Below are 24543 nucleotides of genomic sequence, written 5' to 3'. Positions count from 1 at the left end.
AGTTTTTGATGAAGTTAAAGTCCAATCAACTTGAAACTTAGTACACATGTTCCCTATGATATGATCTTTCTAATTTAATGTCAAATTAAAGTATTGACTCAATTTCATGGTCCACTGAATAAAGAAAAAGATAGTGTGAAGCTCAGGTTAAAGTTTTTGGTCAAGGTAGTTTTTGATGAAGTTGAAGTCCAATCAACATGAAACTTAGAACACATGTTCCCTATGATATGATCTTTCTAATTTTAATGCCAAATTAAAGTATTGACCCCAATTTCACGGTCCACTGAACATATAAAATGATAGTGCAAGTGGGGCATCCGTGTACTATGGACACATTCTTGTTTATATATATATTGTACAATTGTAATTGGTATAACGTTCAATCAAATTTAGATATAAAATATAAAGGTGGACCATGCCTATTAATATTGTTTGAAAGTGGAAATCTTAATAACTAAGCTTCAAAAAACGCTTATAGAAGCAAAATAAAAAAGAAGATGTGGTATGATTGCCAATGACACAACTCTCCACAAAAGACCAAACGACGCAGAAATTAACAACTATAGGTCACCGTAAGGCCTTCATAAATGAACAAAGCCCATACCGCTTAGTCATCTATAAAAGGCCATAAAATGACAAATGTAAAACGATTCAAAGCGAGCAAACCAATTTTTTACTCTACAAGCACAAGGAACATAGCTTTAAAGGTAAAGGCATAAATCTTGACGGTCTCGAGCTAATTTTAGATATGTCACTTCATCGTTTAGGTCATAAATACGGTATTTAAATTTAAAACCAAATAATAATATAATATTTGTTTAGTGTTCGAGACTATTGACCACTTACAAATGATTATCAATTTTAAGAATTACTATAAGAAGTTTGGATAAACACAATATTTAATCATAAGGTCATTAGGTCAAGTGCCTGTTTTATCATTGAAATTGTTCATTGTCGAACAAATTATTTAGATAAAGATTAACATTTTTGACATGTCAACCCGAGAAATCATATAAAATTGTTCAGAGAATTATGATATTAGAATATTGTAATTTTATGAACAAGATATCTTAAAGCTTTGTTCAAAACTTAGTTGAAATACTAGTATGGAACTAGATTTTGAAACTGTCTATTCGAAAAAAAAGTTAAATTAGAAATTTATGTAGCTTAAATAAAAACTTGAGTTCTGAGTTTTTTTAATATACTTTTTTTGATCGGAAAGTAAATATGTATTTTGATTTCGTCTTAACGAAAAACTTCAAAATTAATTGAGTTTCATGGGCCTACATATTTAAATTATGTACAAAATGTTTGGTCCATTATCAAATATATCTTTGTCTATAGAAATTTAATAAAGCTGGTGTAGGAATTTGATTAAAGACTGGTCAGTTGCCAAACATTTGCTACGTTTAATTAACATCTTTGTATATACCAAAGATTGTTGGTTCACAAATGATTCCTTTGCTAGTTTAACTATCCACCATGTTGCCAAACAAATGAACATATTTTTTTGTTCAACTAGGTCAAGCAATGGTCATTCTGTGAGATAAACGCAACAGTTTAAAAAATAGAAAAACAAATGATATTGGGTATCCATCCATGACAAAATCAGTACACGCACAGCTAAAAATAAACACAAAATGCAAAAGGAACAGCGCATTTATTGCTGTTCTTTTAAATTATTTCAAAGTCACAGCAGCTCAGTAGTCAGTAGCTTATTTAGTCCAACGTTACAAATTATAGTTTACTAGTTTTATGAGCTTTAACGTTTGGTATCTTTTAATTGTTATTTCGTGGACGTTGCGTCACACTTATTATTTCATCGAAATTTTAGAATTTTCTTCATGCAAACATCTATAACATTAATTTGTCATGTCAGCAAAACATTTGAGTATATGTGTGTTACATATTAGGTCAGCTAAGAGGCTACTCAATGAAGATAAAAGGTTGGAAATGAATCTAAGAGATGTTGCCCGTAAAAAGTGTTTTGTATCAATATGTAAAAAAATAAAACCCCAACATTAATAGTGATATTGGCAAACTTTGAACACCAACTGAAGAATCTCTTTCATATTCCTGGCCTTGTTCTAAACAAAAATATGTTTCCAATATAAAGTTGTTTTATAAGTATGGTTTTGGGGACACCATGAGATAAACCATGTTGAGTTAAAAAAATAACATCAAACAAAAAGTCAGAGAGGTGACAAAGTATTATATGTTTGATTTTGGCTCTTAACTGTATAAAAGACTCTTGTAATCCCTCCAACCAAGATCTCAAGGTGAATATTTTCATCATGGCGTAGTTTTATTCAACTTGGGCAAATGACAAACTCATGCCAGCACTTCTGATATCTTAGCAATTCACGCTGGCTTACAACGTCTACAAACGAGACACTTCAACTATTTTAACCTTTTCATGTAGTGTATGTGACAAGTTTGTATTGCTTTTGGGTTTAATTCAAACTTTAATCAATAAATGAAGATCGTTATAATTTTATCAAAGATTGATAAAATTTAGTCTAAAGAATGTCTTTATTTTGAAAAATATTTAAAATGTATTTGGCTTATTAAAAAGGAGGAGGTAAAATGTCACACAAAAAAGATTAGAAAAGGTATTAAATCTCGTGTCAATTTAGTATTGATAAAATCATAAAGTACCATTTGTATTCGATATTTAAACCTAGCAAAGCATGAGCAGAACTGAACGAGCCAGTATTAATCAGCAGTTAATTGCTAAGTGTTATGCCCTAAAGAATATTTTTTAGTTCTTTGTAACACATTGTTGCACAATACAAACAATTCGAGACCTTTAACAGCGGAATAAGATTTAAATTTGATGTTATATATGGAATTTATTTGAAGTGGCGGATTATTGTCAATATGGTTTATGTATAAGGTAAGACTTTTTGATCTTTTCTTTATAACGTATGAACTATATAATTTATTTTACTTTCATTTTATTAAATATTTATTTATTCCAAGCGACTCCATAACCTGTTAAAAAATATTAAAAAACCCCCATCAAAGACCAATAATCAATTACTAAATGGTGGATAACGTTATTTATATCATGTAATGCAATAAAATTCAACATTTATTTTTAAAGCTATAAAGATTTTTAAGAGAATGTCCATATTTACGCCATTCACTTTTGAATTTTAGTTTTTATATTAACAGTCATCCACACTGTTATTAAAAAAATGAAATTAACAATGCATAAAATGATTGATTGCATAAGTATAATACAAAATCTGTATTTTACATTGCAAATGTATTAAACAAAATCAACGTAGTTTACAAATACAACATACGAATATAAACCACCACAAAAAAAAATCCTTTACTGACATTGAGCTTAAATGATAAAAAAGTTGACCTTTTATAAAAAAAAGTTTCTTATGCAGAGCTATTTCATTTTTTTTTTCATTCATCATAAAAACTTTGAATGTGAGAGGATAAATTTATAACGAAAACATGGTATTTACTTAATGAAAAATAACATCCATGTTGAACAGAAAAGACCGTGAGCACTTTATCATGTATTTATGTCCTATCTTCGTACAAATGTATGTATATTGCCAGCTCATCTATGCAGAGTTAAGTGCGAGGCCATCCATTAATATCCCTAACATGGATAAATAACCAACAGCAGGCAGAAGTTAAAGATGTATGGAAGCCGGTTAGTGTCAGTGTGAAATACATTGTTTTTTTAATTCGAAATAGCAATTAAGCAACTACGTCATTGTAACGAGAAACTAAGTCGTTAAAACGAGTAAGCTTAGTCGTTAAACCAAGTTAGCTAAGTCGATTTAGCGAGTTATAATAACATTTAAAAAAAAAACTATTCCCCCTGGCACTAAACGGCTTCTGTATTGATGTGCAAAATGTTACTTTAAATTTTTAAATTGGCAATTCAAAAATAGCAAACAATTCGTAGAATTCCATTATAGGAGAGGCACTTTGCTTGTAACAAACGTTTGGATGATTTTTTTTCTAAAATATCAATCAAACCCCAATAGGTGTATTCAATTTTAATCGTTATTTTCTTCTCCAAATTTATATATTATACAATCTACCAATGTTATCTATTTTCTAGTTAGAATTACTTTTCAGATTTTGAAGCTAGAACATGCCCCCCCTTTGAACTGATTATGGATTTCAATTAAATATATGAACATTTCATATAGGCATAAGTTGCAGATTTTGACTCATGTTCTTTCACTAATCTGTGATCATATTAGTCATCCACCCGCACTTCATATTTAAGATCATTTTTTTTTTTCTTTTTTTTTTCAATTTTCTTGACTTATGAATTACAGCCTCGGCTAATTCCATAAAAAAATCTTCATTATTGCATGTGCAGAACTTGTAAGTTCATTGACTTAAAAGGGTTACTTCTTACTAGGTCAAGCACTCGCATCCCATTTACAATGTACTTGTTTCTTTGTTGTCATTCATGTGTTCGTGCGACTTTCTTATTCTTTATCTTCTTCTTTGAATAAGAATCAAATTACCCGTTAAACCATAAAATGGAAAGTGATTTCAGCAAACTGAATTGAGACCGTATCGATTAACTAACGAATTTTTGTTGGCTTTATTCAAGCACGACTTTACACTAGAATCATCATAGAAACATTCATAAGAAAATCCAATATGTTTGTTTCACTTTCTTTAATATTCATGATACATGATATGCGTGATAAGGACAATCCCTTCAGTATAGGAACTATTTTCTTCAAAAACATGCGCTTTTAAAACCGCTTACTAATTTTCGAAAAAAAAAATTAATCAGCAATTTCAAAAGTACGATTCGAAAAAGGAGTAGTACAAAGAATACGAATTTATTATTTATAAGCTACTATGAATTTGGACATAGCTGAAACAAACAGAACATATAACAAATTATACAAGTCGGCAATTATTTCAAACAAAGGGTTAAGGCTGACCAAATATTATTTTGCAGAAGCTTGAGAGTGGATTTGATATTTTGCGTGGGTTAATTTTCACCAATATTAGTAAACAGGGGCGGATACTGCAATTTTAAAAAGGAGGGGTTCCTAACCCAAGACAAAGAGGGGTTCCAACTACATGTCCCCATTCAAATGCATTGATTGTCCAAATAAAAGGGGGGTCCAACCCACGCAACCTCCCCTCTGGATCCGCGACTGGTAAATATCCCTTTCAATGTTAGTCAAAACTTAAAAATTATAATAACACAATCTGTGCCAACTGAAAGATTCATCGTGTAGAAGGGAACATATTGCATAGGGTACGTGCAATAATTAATGTTATTGAACGAAAATATTTGGGATACATTCTGCTGCGAAAAGTCAATTTTGGAAAGGTGTCTCTACTCGTTGATCTAAATTCAATGTCACGTATTTATATTCACAAGTATTAATATTTAAATGACTTAAATACATATTAAAAAGTTAAACGGTCGTGTAAAATGAAGTGCAAAAATCAATTAAAATCGTCAATAAATCTGCATTATTATGCAAAGACATGCAGTGAGTAAAACACGAAACCCTCTTCCGTCATGAAACGTATTTCAATTACGTGTGAAGGTCAACGATTTGTATGCATCTATGAATAATCCATATGGGAATTCCATTCATTAAAAATGTCTTCAATTTACCTTAATCCTCTTCATTTATTTTTTGAAATGCTGCCATACATAAATTGATTTATATATTATATATCGACGTCTTAAGCTATGCTTCACAATTTAGAAAAAAATGTTCAACTTTGAAAGGCAATTTAATTCGGATATCGCTCAAATGTTTTCATTTCAAAACGACAGGAAAGATGGCGGTTACTTTGGTTTTAGTGAACTACATGTAAGTTGACCTCTAATAACCGATGTAATCGTAATCTTTTAGAAAAGGTATACAGAAATAAGGAGAGTGATAATTATGATTGCCAAAGACATACTAGATAAAGACTTAAGAATGGGATGTTAACAAATAAAGGTCACCGTACTGCCTTCAGCAATGAGCAAATCCTTACCGTAAGTTGTAAGCTTAAACTGAATGGCACATGTATGGAAAAATTGCGGGTTTCAATCACTCTCCCCTTTGAAACCATTGTTAAATTGTATATGAAAACTGCGATACTATACGCAAAATTTTAACGAATTTAATATTTCCATCTGATTATATTGACTAACCAGTTGGTGCTATAAAGATTACTGATTGTGGAACTTTCAAAAATTAATACATGACCCTATAAATGTAAAAAAAAATATACACAATTTGTTTAAAACTGAGTCCACCCTTTGAATCAACATTTGTCTAGGAATCAAACAATTGCAGACAAACTTTATCAACCTCATTATAGTGCTTAAAGATTGATTTTAATAACAGTTTAGAATTGTAAGTTTACAGAATGAATGTATATACATTTGAAGTTTGGAGCTGTGTAAATCCAAAATATTGGTTCATTACTAGTTCTTAAGTATAGTTATACCTTCATAAAAAGATTATCAACATTTAAGTTTACAATTTATTATATTCTAGAATAAACATAATGATTGTTCGTCCTCTTTAATGACTTTTTATGTCCAGTTGCTTTTATATTTCAAGTATTTAAATTGACCATATATAGAACATACATTTCAAAAACATATGTTTTAATAATTACATTAGATGTATGTTTCATTATAATACGTTATTCTGATTGGCTAATTGCACATCACATGTTATTCCGTAAGCAATTGCATGAGACAATAACATTTCATTCATGATGACACGAGGTCCCACAATAAAGTGCACAGGTGAATTAAAAATTAAACTTCATGAAAATCGTGTTTTTATAATCCTAGCTAAAAAATGTAATTATAAGTATTGAATGCTTCTTTTTGTAACTTTATAGGGTTGTAAAAGCGTTGACCGTGCGTACATTTTTAGAATGAAGCGCTTCCGCGCTTCATACACGCGCTTCATACAAAATGTACTTCGGTCAACGCTTTTACACCCCAATAAATTTACAAAAAGAAGCATTCAATTCTTAAGTGAATACATGGTGGTTTAATGAGAAAAGCCTTATCGGATTACCAAATGGAGAGAGATCAGAGTGCTTCAGTTATTTTGACATTGATAGTTGTTGTATATATAGATTGATGTTTGATACATTTGCCATTTTATCTTGAAATTGTCTAGACTTCATGCACACCATTGAATGAATGAAAATGACCCGTTATATATTTCGTTCCTCCAAAGCGCTTGTCACAATTTATATTCATTGAACTATTTAGTAATACCGTTAGAACCAGTGTACCCGAACTCGAAAATCAAAACTTTTAAAGTTTTGAAGAAAAAAACCCTCAATAAATGTTTTTTCCAAAAATCTGTTCCAAGACAGATCTGTGGAACTGCGTTTGGACTTTCCCATACATACGATTAAAACTGAACTATCTTACAATTCTATCGCTAACAGTTTATGTAGGTTTACACATGTTAGAACCGTAGTAAACTTAAAGTAAGATGTTTTAATAGCATCACATAAGTAACGGAAATAATATAATTGGTTTAAAACATTTTATAGACCTTTTTTAAATGTATCAAACAGATTTTATAGACCTTTAAAATGTATCAACCGGATTTAATACTTTTGTGATATATTTTGAAGCGAGCACAAATTAAACGCTACTTCAAACATATTCAAATTAAAGTTGAATAAACTGTATACTATCGAGAACTGCCAATCTTTTGGCATACTGCCTCCAAGTGGCAAATACTATTCGGTCACAGTATTCAGATATAAGTGATATAGTGTAACTTTATGAAGATCTGTGGTAAACAATGTCATAATGACTTCACATTAAATATTAAAGTATGCTCCTACATAATATATTTTCTACCTACAGAGTGTTTCAGGTTAAATGCACTTTCGTACCTTCATGTGCGAGATCACATAAGAGAATAGTATTGACTAAATTTGAATCTCATGTGTTATAGAAAAAGCTAGGAAATATAAAGTATCCGATTTCTATGTTGTAGAAACTTTTCACATGTAACCACAAACAGAGACATATATACACATATATATATATGTCTCTGCCACAAAGGAATGAGATCGACCTCTGTTTTGGTATTCGTCTCAACTCGGCCGATTCCGTACCCTTATAGGTGTCATACCACCAATTTAAAGTCCCTATCTGTTCAACCAAATTTTACAATTTTCACAGCTTTCTAAATTTTTTACCTTAAGTTTAACTTCATAGAAACTAGGTATATCCTGAATTATACATGTATCAGCTTTCTACATGCCAATTTTCATCAGGTGTTTAAAATCATATAAAAAAGAAAAGGTCTTCCGAATAGAGTTACCACTAAAAATAACCCCTGGTTTTCTTGAAATCTTAAATTAGTATACTATGGAGTGCATTAATCCTCAATTTTGAATGCAAACTCATAAACATGTAAATTTTAGCTCAAAATGGTCTTAATATATTTCTCTTTCACCAAAAGTTTCATTTCTGCCAATTTGTTGGTTAGTTTAAGAAAACAATGACATCAAATGCACTATTTTTTGTCCGAGTAGGCCTACTTTCACTTGAGGGAGTGACAGTAATTGGTGGTATGACACCTAAAGAAGGAGAGTATCAGATTTTACCGAGGATTGCCGAATGCTGTTGTGAGTGGGGTTCGGGTTGCTCAGTCTTTAGTTTTCTATATACTATTGTTTGTCTTTGTCAGTTGATCATCGACTTTTGAGGATATTACTTTGGAAGCTTCCGCTCTCTTCCGCTCTCTTCTATATCAACGAATGTGCTGAACTGATGACCATACCTAAAAATCACTGATAATTATAGACACATATGATAAATACAGAAAAACGACTAATCATAATGTATTGTTTATATTTGCAATTCTTTTTTCTTTCTTTCTGCGTTTTTCTCATGCCATGTTCCTAGTAAAACCGTTACAATGGTCGAAAATCTTAGATGCACTTTACTAATTATAAATCACTTCAGCAATATTCTATATTTGAACTGTTTGCCCAGGTCCCCTACATAGAAAACTTGAAAAAAAGTTTCAGGTATTTCGATAATTAAAATTTAATTTTGTAACTCATGTTTTATGAGCATTCTATAACGTGGGAAATACAGCTGTGAGACATAGCAAAACATATGTGACAAAGGCTTATAGATCGCTGACTTTCTTAATGTAAATTAAATGAATTAATAGATATGATTGACGTAATCTCAATTAAATCATATTTGAATTATTTTATTAAAAGAAATATTTGATTTCTTTTAAGATACAACTTGAAATGTAACAAAACTATATAGATTTGACCTTCTTTTTCAAACCTCTTGTGGCTTTAAAATTGATCTCCCAACTAGAGTCGTCACTAGGCCATTACAGTTTACATGAATTTAATTTTAGGAAGTAGTTTTGTTTACTTTTGAAGTCAGTATTCACTGATGGTTTTAAATAGTACTTAACATGTTTGATTTTGCTGCTAACATTCAATATTTAAGATTCCATTGTTTAAGTGGTGTCCTGGAATTAGGTCATCGTCAATTCAGGACAAATAGACAATCAATATTATCGTTTTTGTATGAACCTTGATATATTGAATGACAAAACAAGCGATGTATATATTTAAGTCCTAATGCAGTCAAATCGATTCAGTGTACAAGAACAAGACTTGTTTGAGACAAAAACAAAAAGCTAGTACAACTTCATGGAAAAGACATGTTTGCCATCGCAATTTAAGGTGAATACATGTATGCTTTTGTCCTAGTCTCTAGTACATCACATATTATATTTTCTTATATGTTTTTTTTCAAATGCCTAATAAATTTAGCCAAATCACGTATAACTTTTATTACAGTCAGTGATAGAGTTAAACTCGTATGCTGGCTTAGTTCTAAAGCTGTGTACTTTTCAAACTCTACTTTTGATATCTGTGCGAGACCAAATAGGGATCCGTAGTATGAAGGTGAAAGTACTTCAAAACAATTTTTAAACAGAAACTTCTATGCCTTCATTATACTATATCACAAACTTCAATTTTTTTAAATGATCAAAATCTTTGACAGATCCATTAGAATGATGAATGTCCATATACAGTTCACAATTTAGACGTTTCCATTGACAAAATATCTTATTATCAAGGGTTCTTTTAATCATGATATAGAAAGGTTCATTAAACTCCTAATAGTACCATCATCATTAACCTTTATCTATAAATTTGACTTTCAGGGCCGGTAATTATACCTATTTCATGGATGATGAAAATATAAATTTGTTGAACTCTTTGAGAAGGTTAATTATCTATATTGGCTAAGCTTCATTAGCCTTCCACCTTTTAAGGAAGCCTATCCATCATCGAATAAGCTAAATTTTTCAAATTAGAATTCTAAGTAGAGCAAACGTACAGTCATGTAAACAATTGGAGCATGTAGAAAGATGAATGCTTGTCATAATTAGAGAACTTATATAGCAAACACTTATCTGAAATAGTTCTCTCGAAGCCAAGTTAATCGCTTTAGTACAAGACTATTTAAGGATTGAAATGGTACTGCACCAGAAGTACATTTTACATTTACTGTGAAGCTCGAGGCCAACATATCGGAAAATTTACAAACCAAAATAATGACGATGTAGATAAAACAAAAAATGTATATCAATACCTGGCTAACTGTGCGAAAATATGCATTTTCAAAATTTCAAATGTTTCCATAGTTATATAACAGAAAATTTCAATAAATCAATGTCTGTGTTTTGGTGCCAGTTCCGAAGTACATGGCCACTGGGCTTACAATACAAGTATTAAACAAATTTTATAAACTGACATTTAAACCAACATATTTGTGATAAATCATACATGAACTATTTTGTGAAAAATCTTTATCGAATAAAAATAAATAAAAATCAACATGGCGAATTTACACGTGTTTTATTTTTTCACCTGTCACGTCATAAAAGTTTCAAAAAAGTATCTTGTTTACAGTGGTTAATCTTAAAAAGCACGCATGCTTTAATAGAAATCGTTGTTTTGGTTTTTGAATTGTTCGATTAAATTCCTGCGCATCTGCATGTCTCCACTTTACTATACTGAACTAGCACACATTTTTGTTTGTGTGCAAGCTGACACCCTCCCTTGTGTGTTTGGGATTTTTTTTCGTGTTAAAGACCCATTAATGGCCTTGGTCTGTTTTCTGCTCTTTGGTTTGGTTTTTTTCTCTTTGACACACTCCCCGTTTCCATTCTCAAGTTTATGTAAATTATTTACAAACAATTTCACAGAAAGTCGATTAACCTGTTAGTTCAACCAAGAGATTTTCTACATATAGATGAAGTGCATGAAACTATTAAAACTAAATCAAAGAAACAAGTTTCATATGTATGTAATATAAAAATCGTTTAATATAATCGAGGTATTTGGGTTTTGTAACAAACGCTATGATCTGTTTCAAATAGAGAAACATGATATATTTAATTGATGCCGACTATACATATTTCTGACTAAACCCGTATTCATTATTTAATTCTTCAGCTCAGACTTCATATTTAGTTTCCGTATGCTAATTTTTATAAACGCACAGATCTTTGAATTTACATTATGAGATTTAACTTAAGGATTAAATACCAGAAACATTCAATAATAGTCTGGCAATATTCCAGTCCGAGGTTATCTGAACGGTTAAAGCGGTGGGTTACAGAACAAAAGAGCACTACTGCACCGATTAAAACGTGACAGACCCCATTGATCGAACCTGACTGTAATATATTGATGGAATAATTTGTCTCCGAGGAAATATCAATGCATATTTAGACAACATCCGGAGCATTCTTTTATTCTGTTTAATAAATTTGTAAAACTGTGTTCTTTCTGAACAACGGGTCAAATATTTTCTATATTGTGGAAAGATAAGATATTTTTGTATTCAAAGAATGTTGTCGTTACCAGTGATATAAGAACAGGTTGTTGACTTATTTTAGTTTTCAATAATATTTTGGTAAATGAATTAGTAAACTGATAAGAGAACTCACGTAAAGTGATAGGTTTGACGTTTAGTACTTTACAAATACCACAAAACTGTTGATTTAAAATTACAGACAGGGACTAAAATAGAGTTTTGAACAAGTAGAAAGTGATAACTCCTTCATAGGGATAACGTATAGGAAAATGTTAAAAGATCATAAGACATAAGCATTTGTCTTGTGCTTTACAAAAACGTGTAGGTCCATCTTGTGTAAGCAAGAATATTACCCGCTTTTATTTTGCAAATCTTAAAAGATCAAAATCTCATTGGAAACCATTATTTGATAATCAATATATATATTAAGTTAAACATAGATTATACATACCGTGAACAATAAAATGGGTACCATCAGTGATTTAACTATCGCTTGTTCGATTCCTAATTGGTGGACTACTTGTTGTTCCCCGTTTTATCTCTAGTCCAGTAACTGATACTTCTCTTCTGACATGAAAATACGAATATTGCATTTTTATTTACTGTTTTGAATTTGAAAAAATCATTTATTGAGGAATATGTCTCATAAAGTCATAGCAGTGATTCATACTTTTTCGGGTTAGACTTTACGTTTTGGTCTGTTTTAGTTGTATCAACTATTCAAAGCTTGTATTATGTTTTATTATATTTCGATTTTTAAATAGTATGGCCTCCATCATCATTGCAGAAACGACAATGGACAAAATACGCATTTTGTGCAGTAAAATTGGGACCAATTACTTAGTAACTTGTAATTCAACAGGTTCCGTCTGTAAGGACCAATTACTTAGTAACTTGTAATTCAACAGGTTCCGTCTGTAAGGACCAATTACTTAGTAACTTGTAATTCAACAGGTTCCGTCTGTAAGGACCAATTAGTTAGTAACTTGTAATTCAACAGGTTCCGTCTGTAAGGACCAATTACTTAGTAACTTGTAATTCAACAGGTTCCGTCTGTAATTGTTATTTTATACTTGGCCGTTCAGTTTTTGATCTTAACACTTTTGTTCGGTACAGTACTAAACTGGAATTTTCAAATACATATCTTGCCTTTGTTAGTCTTGTATTAGTTTAATTTTAGTTGCTTGTGTACAATTTGGAAATTAGTATGGCGTTCATTATCACTGAACTAGTAAATATTTGTTTAGGGGCCAGCTGAAGGACGCCTCCTGGTACGGGAATTTCTCGCTACATTGAAGACCTGTTGGTGACCTTCTGCTGTTGTTTTTTCTATGGTCGGGTTGTTGTCTCTTTGACACATTCCCCATTTCCATTTTCCATTTTATTTAATCAAATTAATCATAAGAGAGGTCTCAAAAGAGTTACGACAAATTGAAAAGGAACGCACATATAATTTACTACAAAAATAATCTGAGGCATTTGTGAACAGATGGCTGTTTCAGTCAAAATATAAAGATAACATATCAAAACTTGTACATCATCGATTTAAAGCAATAAAGGAATAATTTGAGAAGTTGATTTATCATTGGATTACCAATTTAGACCCGAGTTTGATCTCGTCCGTAGTTGTCTCGTGCTATATCTGAATTCTTCTGGTTTTATAAGCATTCGGTGCTAATGGTAGATTTGTTTTGGATAAAAATTCCAAAACCAATTATATATTTTGAAACAACGCCATCAAATTGTGAAGGTCAAGACAACACTGAATGTCCAAATGGCTGTAGTGTTTAAAAATATAAAATTAAACATACGGTATTAGGTAGCGTTTTTAACAACTGTTTTCCAAGATCATTCATGACAAACGAAGCCTTTGAACATTTGAAAGAAGTAAATTCCATTTGGACAGTGAACGCAACGATTTACCATCGCCAGGAACTACCCATTCCGAACTTGCCAAAGTCATGAAAGAATGAATACGCAAAAACGTAAGGAACTATAAAAAGTAGATTTCACGGAGTTTGAGGGTGCAATTCATTTAGCAAGAACCATAATTTTTCAATGGATTGACAATATAGAAATTATTCGAGCATTAGCGTGCCAGCATTTTTTGTTTGCTTTTGTATGTATACATTTATTTACATAAAAATTATAATGCAAGTACAGGATCTAGAACAAGCAATGCAAGTTTTACTTAACCACATAATGAACACCCACGAGAAAAAAAACCAACAAAAAACCCCAGATAATGGATACGTTTAGAAAGCTTTCATGTCCCACTTAAACAAAAAATCTTATATAATAAAAATAAATAAATCATTACATTTTGAATTAGTATTGTCATAACATCGATGACATTGGAAGACAAGCTAATTCGCAAATCAATCGTAAACCAAAGTTTGCCTTGACTTGAGTCATTGACAAAATTCAAGCCCATTGCATTATGGGTGAAAACAATAAAAGAAAAATATCCATTTCTGAAAAATAGTGAAGAAACTTTGAGTGTTATTGATAATTGAAACATTTTCAACGAATTTCCTTCACAATGTAAATAATTCATCAATCACAAATTAATAAAACGGAAATATAAAAGTTAAAGTTGACATAGTGTTTTTGTGTCTGCAATCGAGTGCAATAAAATCGATTGGCCATGTCGGAGATGAGGTGTGCTGTAATGTTTAATCAAACGGTTCACTAAAATCAATTAAGACGCGAAGTTCGATTGGATATTATAACTAATAAATCGGTTAAAAAACAAACTGAGGTTAAAATATTTCAGGCGTGTTTCTAACTTTAATGTATAAGAATTCCGTTTTCTTAAATATTAAAGTTATTTCTCGTATGTAGTAATACATGCATACAGTTAAATGGTCTTTTATATTGTTTTTGAATCATGAAAGTATATTATCAAACATAGTCTTGGCCATATTGATACGTCGAAATAACTTGCAACATTAGTGTTTTCATTGTCTAAATGAGATTTTGGCTTCTCCTGAATTTTCAATGGCTTCCTGTGTATGAAAGATCATGCACTATTGTTTAAAAACGCCATCAACTATGTATGGTTGATTTATAAATTTTAAACACTACAGACATGCGCGCAGATTATTTTTTCTTGACCTCAACAATTTGATTTCGTAACCTCAAGATATGCAAAATGGTTTTACAAATTTTACGAGGTACAGTCTGATGTATCCTCTGACTTATTCTATTTTCTTTGATATCGATAAAAGAAAACATGTAAAACAACTTTTTCTCTCTTTACATAGTTGTTCTGTAACAATAAAATTTACTATAACGTTAACTTGAATGCTATAGTTTAGCTGATACTCCAATGTTGACTGCGGTAACCCTAATTTGTTTTGTTTTTTTACATTTTAACCTATTATATCGGTTTATTTTGATCACACATTGTTGTCAATACAATGCAATTATATGCGACTGTCATACAAGTGAGAGGTTTAATCAACCATTTTATACACAAGAAAATGCCTGTACCAAGTCAGGAATATGACAGTTGTTTTACATTTATTTAATTTAAGTTTTAATTTTGCCATTAATTTTTGATAAAGGAGTTTCTGTTTTGAATTGTCCTTGGAGTTCGGTACTTTTGTTGTTTAACTTATTTATTTTTTTAATTTTGTAGAATTTTCAAAACACAAGTCATCATTGTGACTTTGAAAATATTCTTTTACTTATAAATTTCAATTCAACATAAACTACCAAGTATTGATATACTTGTCTGCAGAACTTGAAGTAGATGTGAAATATATCAATTTGTAATGTCAAAAAGAGTTATATTTCACAAATTTACGTGAAGAAAATAATAAATTCGATTTATCGTGACCATCCAAGGTTTGGGTTTTGAAGAGTCTTTCAATTTCTGATTTATTAATTCTTTTGTTAAGTTTTTTTCCCTAATTTATATTGCATTTAAAGAAATCTTTCTGTACCCTTAATCGGGAAATATGGTCCATTATTCCATCGGCTCGATGATTTGTAATTTAAACCAAAGTGGATTCAACGGACTTAATGATCGCATTTCTAGTAGGATTATGGAATCATCACGTCGCCACATATATATAATTACAAACTCCTTTTTTGTGATAGGCTTTTATATTGAACTTAGTGAACATAATTTAAAAAAAAAAACCACAAATGCAACATTTAGTTTAAAAAAGAATACAGGTGTCTGCAAAAGAGGGGCGAAAGATACCAGATGGGCAGTCAAACTCATAGATCGACAAATTTACAATAAAAAAAACTGCCATTAAAATTATCATCACCAAATAAATATTTTTTAAGTTTTTAAATTACTTAAAATTAATTATACTATCTTGCAGATGAAACCACAATGGAAACAAGAAGAGACATTGAACTTAAATCGACAATTAACCAAGAAAGTTAGTAATAACTGGTGACATGGGAACAAGCTTTAGCGTACTCTGTAATAATAAGAGATCTACGGTGGTCATTTCTGCGAGCGTCCAAAACATAAAACAAGAAGATGTAAATGACAATATCATAAAGTCACCCCGGAAGTTACATCCATGTGAGTCACGTGACTCTGGTATAGAAAATGAAATTCCACACGGACTCCCCGGCTTTAACACCGTAGATGGCGAAAATAATATAATCGACGAAGATGTAGATGGCGACGACGAGTCGTCTGATGATGACATCCTTCCAAGTGAAATTACCAAAGTTTCTCGGCCTCACTCGTGTCGGCTCGGCACACGATCATCATCTCGAAAGAAGCCCGAGGATATAGTATTAGCAGAAGACAAATTAGTGAAGATTTTGAGAAATGGTAAAACTGGAAATAATTCGTCAGATGAAAACGAACAAGACATTGAACGAGAGGACAGTTTCTATGGTTGCACAAAACAAAATATTAAATCAGAGCTCAAATGTCAAGACAAAAGAACTAAAGTAAGTAGGTTAAAAAGTGGTAAAGTCACAAATGGCGCCACAGTGATTGGAGATCTAAATAGCTCATCCGGGGAATCCAGTGACGGTGAAACGTGGGTTATTCCGGATGAAACAATTGATCAGTCTAGGAGATCATCACAAAGAAAAGGCTGGGTAAGCCAAGATGACGCTTTAGGTGATGAAACGGAATCTCCAACCCTGACGTCAAGATCACAAAATGGACTGGACTATTACAGAATAGTAAGTGACAGTTACCGACGCTATGATGCACATATTATGAAGAAAGCAAGCGAGATGTCTATATCCAGCATCTTACTAATGCCGAGTGATGGCTTAATATCGCCTACTAACACAGAATTGGATGAACCTATTAACTGTTTGCCTTTTCACCTGCAAAGGGTTAGTGCACATATATCATATATAACCACATACATGGAGAAATTAGAATATTGAGTTTCTATAAATGATAAAAATATCTATTGTTTTGTTGGTCACCATTTTTTTCCTTCATAAAACTGGATGACTTTTAAATGATACTCAAATGAATAGACATCTTCTAAGTTCTCCATGAATGAATTTTAACACTGCAATTTAAGAATAATGTAATATTAAGGTGGAACCTAACACCTTAACTAAAATTAATTTGGCTCGTTTAATTTTCTTAAAATTTTAACAAAGTATTTACTTTGACCTTTTAACAAAAATATAAAAATTTCAAAAATTTTGAACTAGCCGTTTTGTCAGAAAAATTACACTGGTTATATAGTAGTTTGACAAACACTTATTTTGATCATTGAGAAGCTTAATATTCCCTTTACAACATAACGTAATCAAAACGTTCTGCTGGTTTTACAGAGTTATCTCCCTGTGGTGTTAGGTACCACCTTAATAAGAAATATATTTTCACAGTTGGTGCTGCACGTTTTTTTTTATATTTAGATACTATATTACTCGAGAAATCGATATTATGTTGTTTTCTGTTGGAATGAAGTTATTCATTCACTAAGTTAATACAGATTTCAAGTTTCAAATACGCAAATACTAAATATAAGAAGATAATCAACTAAGAAGTATGTTCATACAATTTAAATGGAGATCTTGATTGCATATTCTAAACTACACAATTTAAATACAAAAGCTAAGAAAAGCAGATTTTTTTTCCTGTAATTTAAAAGTTTTGATTTTGTTTAACTGTTTGGACAAAGGCACTGGTCTTTATAAAAAATCGCTTGTGTCCCCCTTTTTAAAGACAAATGCCTGTACCTAAACAATGATTTCGATCTGATTATTTAACTTTGATGTACCGTCCCAATAGAAAACATGGCTAATAGAATAGTTCACAGCTTTTATAGTATTTATATCACTGAAGGTAAACATTGCGTTTTAATCAACAGCTTTGGTAGAAGATTTTTAAGTTGTGGGGAAAGATAGATAATCCTTTATTGCACACCTTTATCATGAGCATATATTAACTTTTATTTAACAAAATTGAAATGAGACAAGCTTTGCAAACTAAAAAGTGCTTTTACCTATATAATGCCAATGTATGAATGCGTGTATGGTTGTTTCTGGTTTCAAGTGTGATATGATATATCTGAAATGTGATGTTTGCTGTGAATAAGTTATTTTGTGTTGACTTGAGTTATCATCGATATGTTCATAATTATAAATTAACTGTTTACAACACTTTTGATTTTTTTGGAAAAACTAAGGCTTTTCTACCTCAGAAATAGATTACCTTAGCTGTATTTGGTAAAACCTTTAGGAATTTTTGGTCCTCAATGCTCTTCAACTTCGTACTTTATTAAGTCTATTAAGCATTTTTTTTATTCGAGCGTTACTGATGAGTCTCATGTAGACGAAACGCGCGTCTGGAGTCAATATAAAATTTTAATCCTGGTATATATGATGAGTTTATTTGAAAGATTTAAATGCTTTAAAAGATTATTTGCGATTTTTACATTGTGTTTTGATGCACATTCATTATTCATTAAACTATTATATTCATAAAGTAATGCAAACATTAAGTCTTATAGGTTATAAAAAGCATAACTATATACATTGTATGTCAATATTAACGTTATTTTGTTATTTTGAAATTTACTAACGATTAAGCTTTTATTTAGCAAATTGCTAATAAATGATTTTTAATGACAGTATCCATTGTATGTTTCCTGGATATATTTCTCACATGACAAAAAATAACAATACCTTCCATTAAAATAATGAAAAACAAATATTTGTTCTACAGTTAAAAACATCATTACATATCAATTTGAAACCGATTTACCTACTAATAATCAAAATCAATATCACCACGCAGAAAACACAAAAATCATATTGTCATTTTACATTGATCTTTTTTTTTTTTTAAATTTACATCTCAATGCAATTTTTACAAAGAGAATGTTTTAATTTTTAAAAACAAGGAAATTGCATTCTGTAGGATTTTACCTATACTATATAAATAATGAATTATCTGTCAAAAATGTGTAGATAAAAACAGTTTCACATCATCAACTAGAAATAAGCCATGCAATTTACTGCGTTGGTCCATAGATTTGTCTGATAAATAATATAATAGGAGTATACATTTTCAGTGATTTAACAAAGACATACATTTTTGTGATCTGATACCAGGGGAGTATGTAGAAACTGTTTTAAAAATTTAAAAATAAGCGAAAACATGTGAATTGAAAATCGATCCGAAGTGGACAAATTTTGAAACATCAGCCTCCACAACTTCGAAATTTTCTCGTTTTTCATTGGCTGTTGAATTTTGTATCTATCCAATTTGTATCTGAATAAATCTTCAAGAAGCTGTTACTTTATAGAAAATGGACGACTTGGTGACGATGTTTATGAATTCACTCCGTGAAAGACGTAGAAAAGGAAGACTTACTCAAACAGAATATGAGGGTATAATGAAGAATCTACGGAATCAGCTGGTCGCTTTTGTCTTCACTTGTATAAATAACGACTCAACACCCAGAATAGAAGTCACGGTAAGATATTGTTTTTGTTTTTATCTTCATAGGCACGACTTCTTTTTTGGAATTTACTATTTGTTTTAAAGAAAAAATGCATAGTGAAAATGTTTGTTGTCTCAAATAAGTCTGAAACATGCTCATGTCTCAGCTTTTATAATCCCACTGCTGTTTATTTCCATTCTATCACTTTTTCAAACATGTCTTCGAATATCTTAAGGATTAGAAACAAAATGAAAAAATAACAAATTGAAAAGTAAAAAGTAAATCAAAGAATAATGATACTGTAAATAAGATTTCTCAGTTAAAAGGTTATAAACACATTCATTAATAAATAGCTTGTAACTGGCTAACTTCATATTTAAGTTTAAAAGCAAATGCACTGCACATATTGAACGACCCTACGTTTGGTAAGCTGAGTGAATTGACAATTCATCATGGATTCGATATTCTAATAGGTAGTTATTGTGTTCCCTCACTGTACTCATATGGAGTACGAATTTACAAAACACCTTCTCAAAGGCAAAAAGCCCCTCAAACATATCGCAAAGTACTCATATATATTGAGGATGTCCTGCCACTCAATATCCCGGAAGATGGACAACGTAAAACTAGAATTTATCACAAATAAAGGTAACCTAAGTATACTGCTGTTCAATAGTAATAAATCATTAAGCGATAACAAATCAGGGTCACGAATCAAAAACGAGGAAGCAAATCAACAAAAATAAAAAAATAAGAGGAAAACAACGGAATAACGGAAACACTGAACTGATTATTTTTATTTTTCAATCGTCAACTACTTATTTCTCAGCAAACACATACTCTCTGCCCAAACATAAGTTTTGATTTACATATCTCTATTGGTACGTTACACTTGTTGCATATTCATAATACAGGACTTCGTTCGAATTAATTTAGTGGATTTGTACGATCTGCCTCACTCTCAGATCCATTGATACATGCGTGCCGTCTTATATTTGCAAACATCAGATTGATTTAACCTTTGACTTAAATTTGTCAACATTATCATAGCGGATGATGCATTACCAATGCAGGTTCTCTTAATTTTGAGTATGAATTTTCCATTATGTTTGTCTTTATGTTTTCCTAACGCCATAGTATTGATTAGTTTCTCAATTTGCTCTTTAAAGCATACAAGGGAATAAAATGTAAGACATTTTAATTTATGAAAAATAATCTGTAAATGTCCACATTTCATTCTATAATTAACTTACATAATGGAACTAAATATAAGAAATTAAAGTCGCATTCAAACTCACTCTCAAAAAATTATCATTTTTCATTTTTTCGAGTAAATCATTTTAGTTTGTGGACAATAGATAGTTACTTATGTCATTTATTCGTGTATTTTCATTAGAATCTAAAGGATATCAGATTAGAGATGAATAATAATTTACGGGTATGTAGATCACGTGGTCAGTTTCACGAAAGCTCCATCCATTTCATTTTGTAGATTAGATTTTTATTATATGTTGTTTTATATTGTATTTTGCAAACAACTAATCATTACTTTTGTGAATAGCAATAATTAATGATGTTTGATATATATAAGCTGTATTGTTTCGCCCACTCAGCTAATAAGTGTTATATTTCCAAGCCTGGTTTTCATCCCAATATATTACTCCGAATTATATATATATATCAATGCAGTATATTGATACTATATTAAACTTTACAGCTCATTCAATGATATCAGGTTTAATTTTTTCCAATTATTTTGTTTACTTTACCACACACAGAATATAAGAGACTTTCTTTTCTACAGTTATCCTTTTAATTTTATATTGTAATTTTACTTTTTTGTTTTGAGTGCACATGCAGAAATTTGAATTTTCTTTGATGAACAATATCTTATTATTAATGCTTCAAACACCTCACTACAATATCGATATCATATCACGGATATACAATGTGCACTTTTTATTCCTTTGTTGTAATATGGCTGTGTTGCAGTCTAAATAAATATTTATTCTCGTTTGATATTTTGTATCTTAGTTTTTTTAACATGCGTTTTGTTTGGTTGCCATGCTTTTGTTCAACTGGTTATAAAACAATAACTCTTTTCTCTTCCTTTAAGACAAAGACAAAGTAAATTTTAGTTGAATTTCATGCTTTTGTATTTACATAGAAGGCTTAAGTATGTGCTTGGTCATTTGAAAATCAGTTGTTTTAGTGTGTATTGTCAAATTTTTTTTTGGATGAAGAATTTTGTTGTTAAAATGTTCATGCTGTATCAATACAAAACTCCTGTCATTCAATGGTGCACGATATTGTCATGCTTTGGAAGGATTAAAAGATGCCAATTAACATGACATCATTTGCATGTGAAACTATTCGAGATGTTGTTTTTTTCTCCACCAAATACGTGTTTGTAACTGTGGCATCACTTATGTGTTTCATAAAATCAATTTCAGTCGGAATCCAAGTCTTTGTTTTCGGATAACCCATGGGCTGTCCAGATAAATTTGCATTCAGCAGATGAGGAGGTGAGTATAGCTGTTATATTCAACAAATATAAAACTTTTTGCATACATTTAAAGTATGAAAAGCTGGTGATAAAGATGAAAAACAGCAATAACGATACAGTCGTTGACATTAGAGCGCAATGCACTGGTAGTAACATTATAGGTTAAGGCTGACTGAACACACATGTTGATACATAGTACTATATATGTTTATGCGAATCCGCTCTTGCATATGTCACTAACATCAAATTCTTGCACACCAACTGGGATGAATATACATATAAGGTACCGCATCCTTAAATAAAACAAAAAAACATATATATTGTTGTGGAAACAACACAAAATTGAAAACAACACGTTTAATAATTTAATGCGTCCTAACGCTTTTATGGATTTACCTTCATCAAGAACGCTCAAAACCAAACATTTGGAATCCGCGGATGTATAAGTACCAAAATCGTTGAAGAGGTATATGACAAAAATACCTAAAATTGATAGCCAAACTCATCTAAAGTCAACCATGTCTGAGGGAGTTGAAACCTTAGTTATTAATAATTTCAAAATTTTAAAACGGACAATTTTAGAAAATTGTGTTAAATCATGGCAGTACCAAGGTACTGACAACTAAGCTGATGATACCCTCGGGGACTACGAATTTTGGGGCAACTGAGGGAATTCATTATTTGAAAAATTAAAAGACTGAGCCAATACGTGTTTAATCCAAAGTAACAAGAGGTAAACACATGTTTAATATTTGAACTTCTCGTTCTGCATCTGTGTAAATTCCAATCGCATTGCAGTTGAATTTCATTTGCACTGTGTTAAATGCAGGCATTTGATTTCAAAGGGTTTCCTTTCGCAGATTAACTCAGTAATTGATTTATTTGCCAATTTATCCTACCTATACCTACATATGAGATAACTAATATAATAATTCTTTACGACCATAGATAAACATAGAAGAAAGCTAGATTTTAGGCCAAACGTTTGTCTTTCTACAAAAAGCTGCGACAGAGATAATGCAATTTGATATATTTTCATGAAAAGTATATCATCATAACCAAAAACATAGCGCCATACGTAAAGTGAAAGAAGATATTCAACATATATTTTTTTTGTTTCTTCTAGATAAAAATAAAACAGAATTTTGACAATATCCTAATAATTTCTTACAGATTCTTCAAACTTCTGAGAAGCAATTGGCTAAGCGACTTGTTAAGAAAGGTCTTAATATAAGTAAAGAAGACATTGCATGCTTGTTGGGAGACCATCTCAGGACTATAGAACAACTTCAACATGTGAGGGATTCGGGAAGGTTACATACGTCCGAGACTAATCAAGATACAAAACAGAGACTATTATCTGCTCCTTCCTCTCGTAAAGATAATACAAATAATAATAAAAGAAAAAAACCGCCACCTACCGCCCATCCTAAAATCAATAATAATCAAAAGTCCAAGTCTTTAAGTGAGACTAAATCTAACGTATTGAATAGTGCCAAAAACAAAAAGGTAATTAAACCCAAAGGAAGCTTAAAAGGTAATGCTGTATGTCCAGTTGTTTTGGACAGCAGTGATACTGAAAGTACGATAGAAAATAGCAGTGACTGTGATACACCCAAGGCCATGATTCACTCTGACGCAACCGACACGAAAACATACTGGATACAACCATCCAACATTGACAATCAAAACCAAGCTGCCGATGAAGCATTTACATCGCTTAATGCACCAATGTTTACTGATCAAAAGAGCAACCAATCAAAACCTTATAATTCCGCTTTGAAGAAAACAAATGGAACAGACTCTTTTCCTAAGGTTTTAAAGAAAAGTACATCTGATGCCGATTTGCCAAACCTTCCACAGACAAATTCTCCAGTAAAGGTCTCGAAACTAAAGAAAAGCATTTCTCTGGATGAACAGAAGCTGCAGTGTACACTTCCACCTAATTTGGTACGTATTTATAAACATGTCAATGTATATTTCATATAAGTTATCATTTTTTGGCTTCCATACTAAGTTAAATAGGTGTATATTCTTAATGTCTTTAAGATACAAATATGATTATCGGGCAATTTATGTTTCACCTTATACCGCTTTATCAGATATTAAATTGCTGGAAGTTAACGTATAATAATACATTTATAATTTTCTTTTCCATATACTGTATTTGACTTGTCTCCCTTAGAGTAACTTTTAATTTCTCGTTTAAACTTTTATAACACTTACTTTCGTTCGATACTATAGTTTCAAGCATAGAAAGA

At 31.0% G+C, this 24543-nt stretch overlaps 1 protein-coding gene across 1 annotated transcript in view; it reads left to right on the top strand.

Annotated features, from left to right (window-relative positions):
- The window catches only part of LOC134727366 (uncharacterized), a 74247-nt gene that overhangs the window by 16169 nt on the left and 33535 nt on the right, over window positions 1-24543 (top strand). Inside the window, exons 2-5 of the mRNA XM_063591779.1 lie at window positions 16216-17203; window positions 19639-19809; window positions 22230-22301; window positions 23456-24232. Coding sequence (XP_063447849.1) covers window positions 16295-17203; window positions 19639-19809; window positions 22230-22301; window positions 23456-24232 — 1929 coding nt within the window. The 5' untranslated portion in view covers window positions 16216-16294. The remainder of the gene's footprint in view (window positions 1-16215; window positions 17204-19638; window positions 19810-22229; window positions 22302-23455; window positions 24233-24543) is intronic.

This window comes from Mytilus trossulus, chromosome 1 (assembly GCF_036588685.1).
Source record: "Mytilus trossulus isolate FHL-02 chromosome 1, PNRI_Mtr1.1.1.hap1, whole genome shotgun sequence".
Classification (NCBI taxonomy): domain Eukaryota; kingdom Metazoa; phylum Mollusca; class Bivalvia; order Mytilida; family Mytilidae; genus Mytilus; species Mytilus trossulus.
This window is presented reverse-complemented; position numbering and strand designations above follow the sequence as displayed.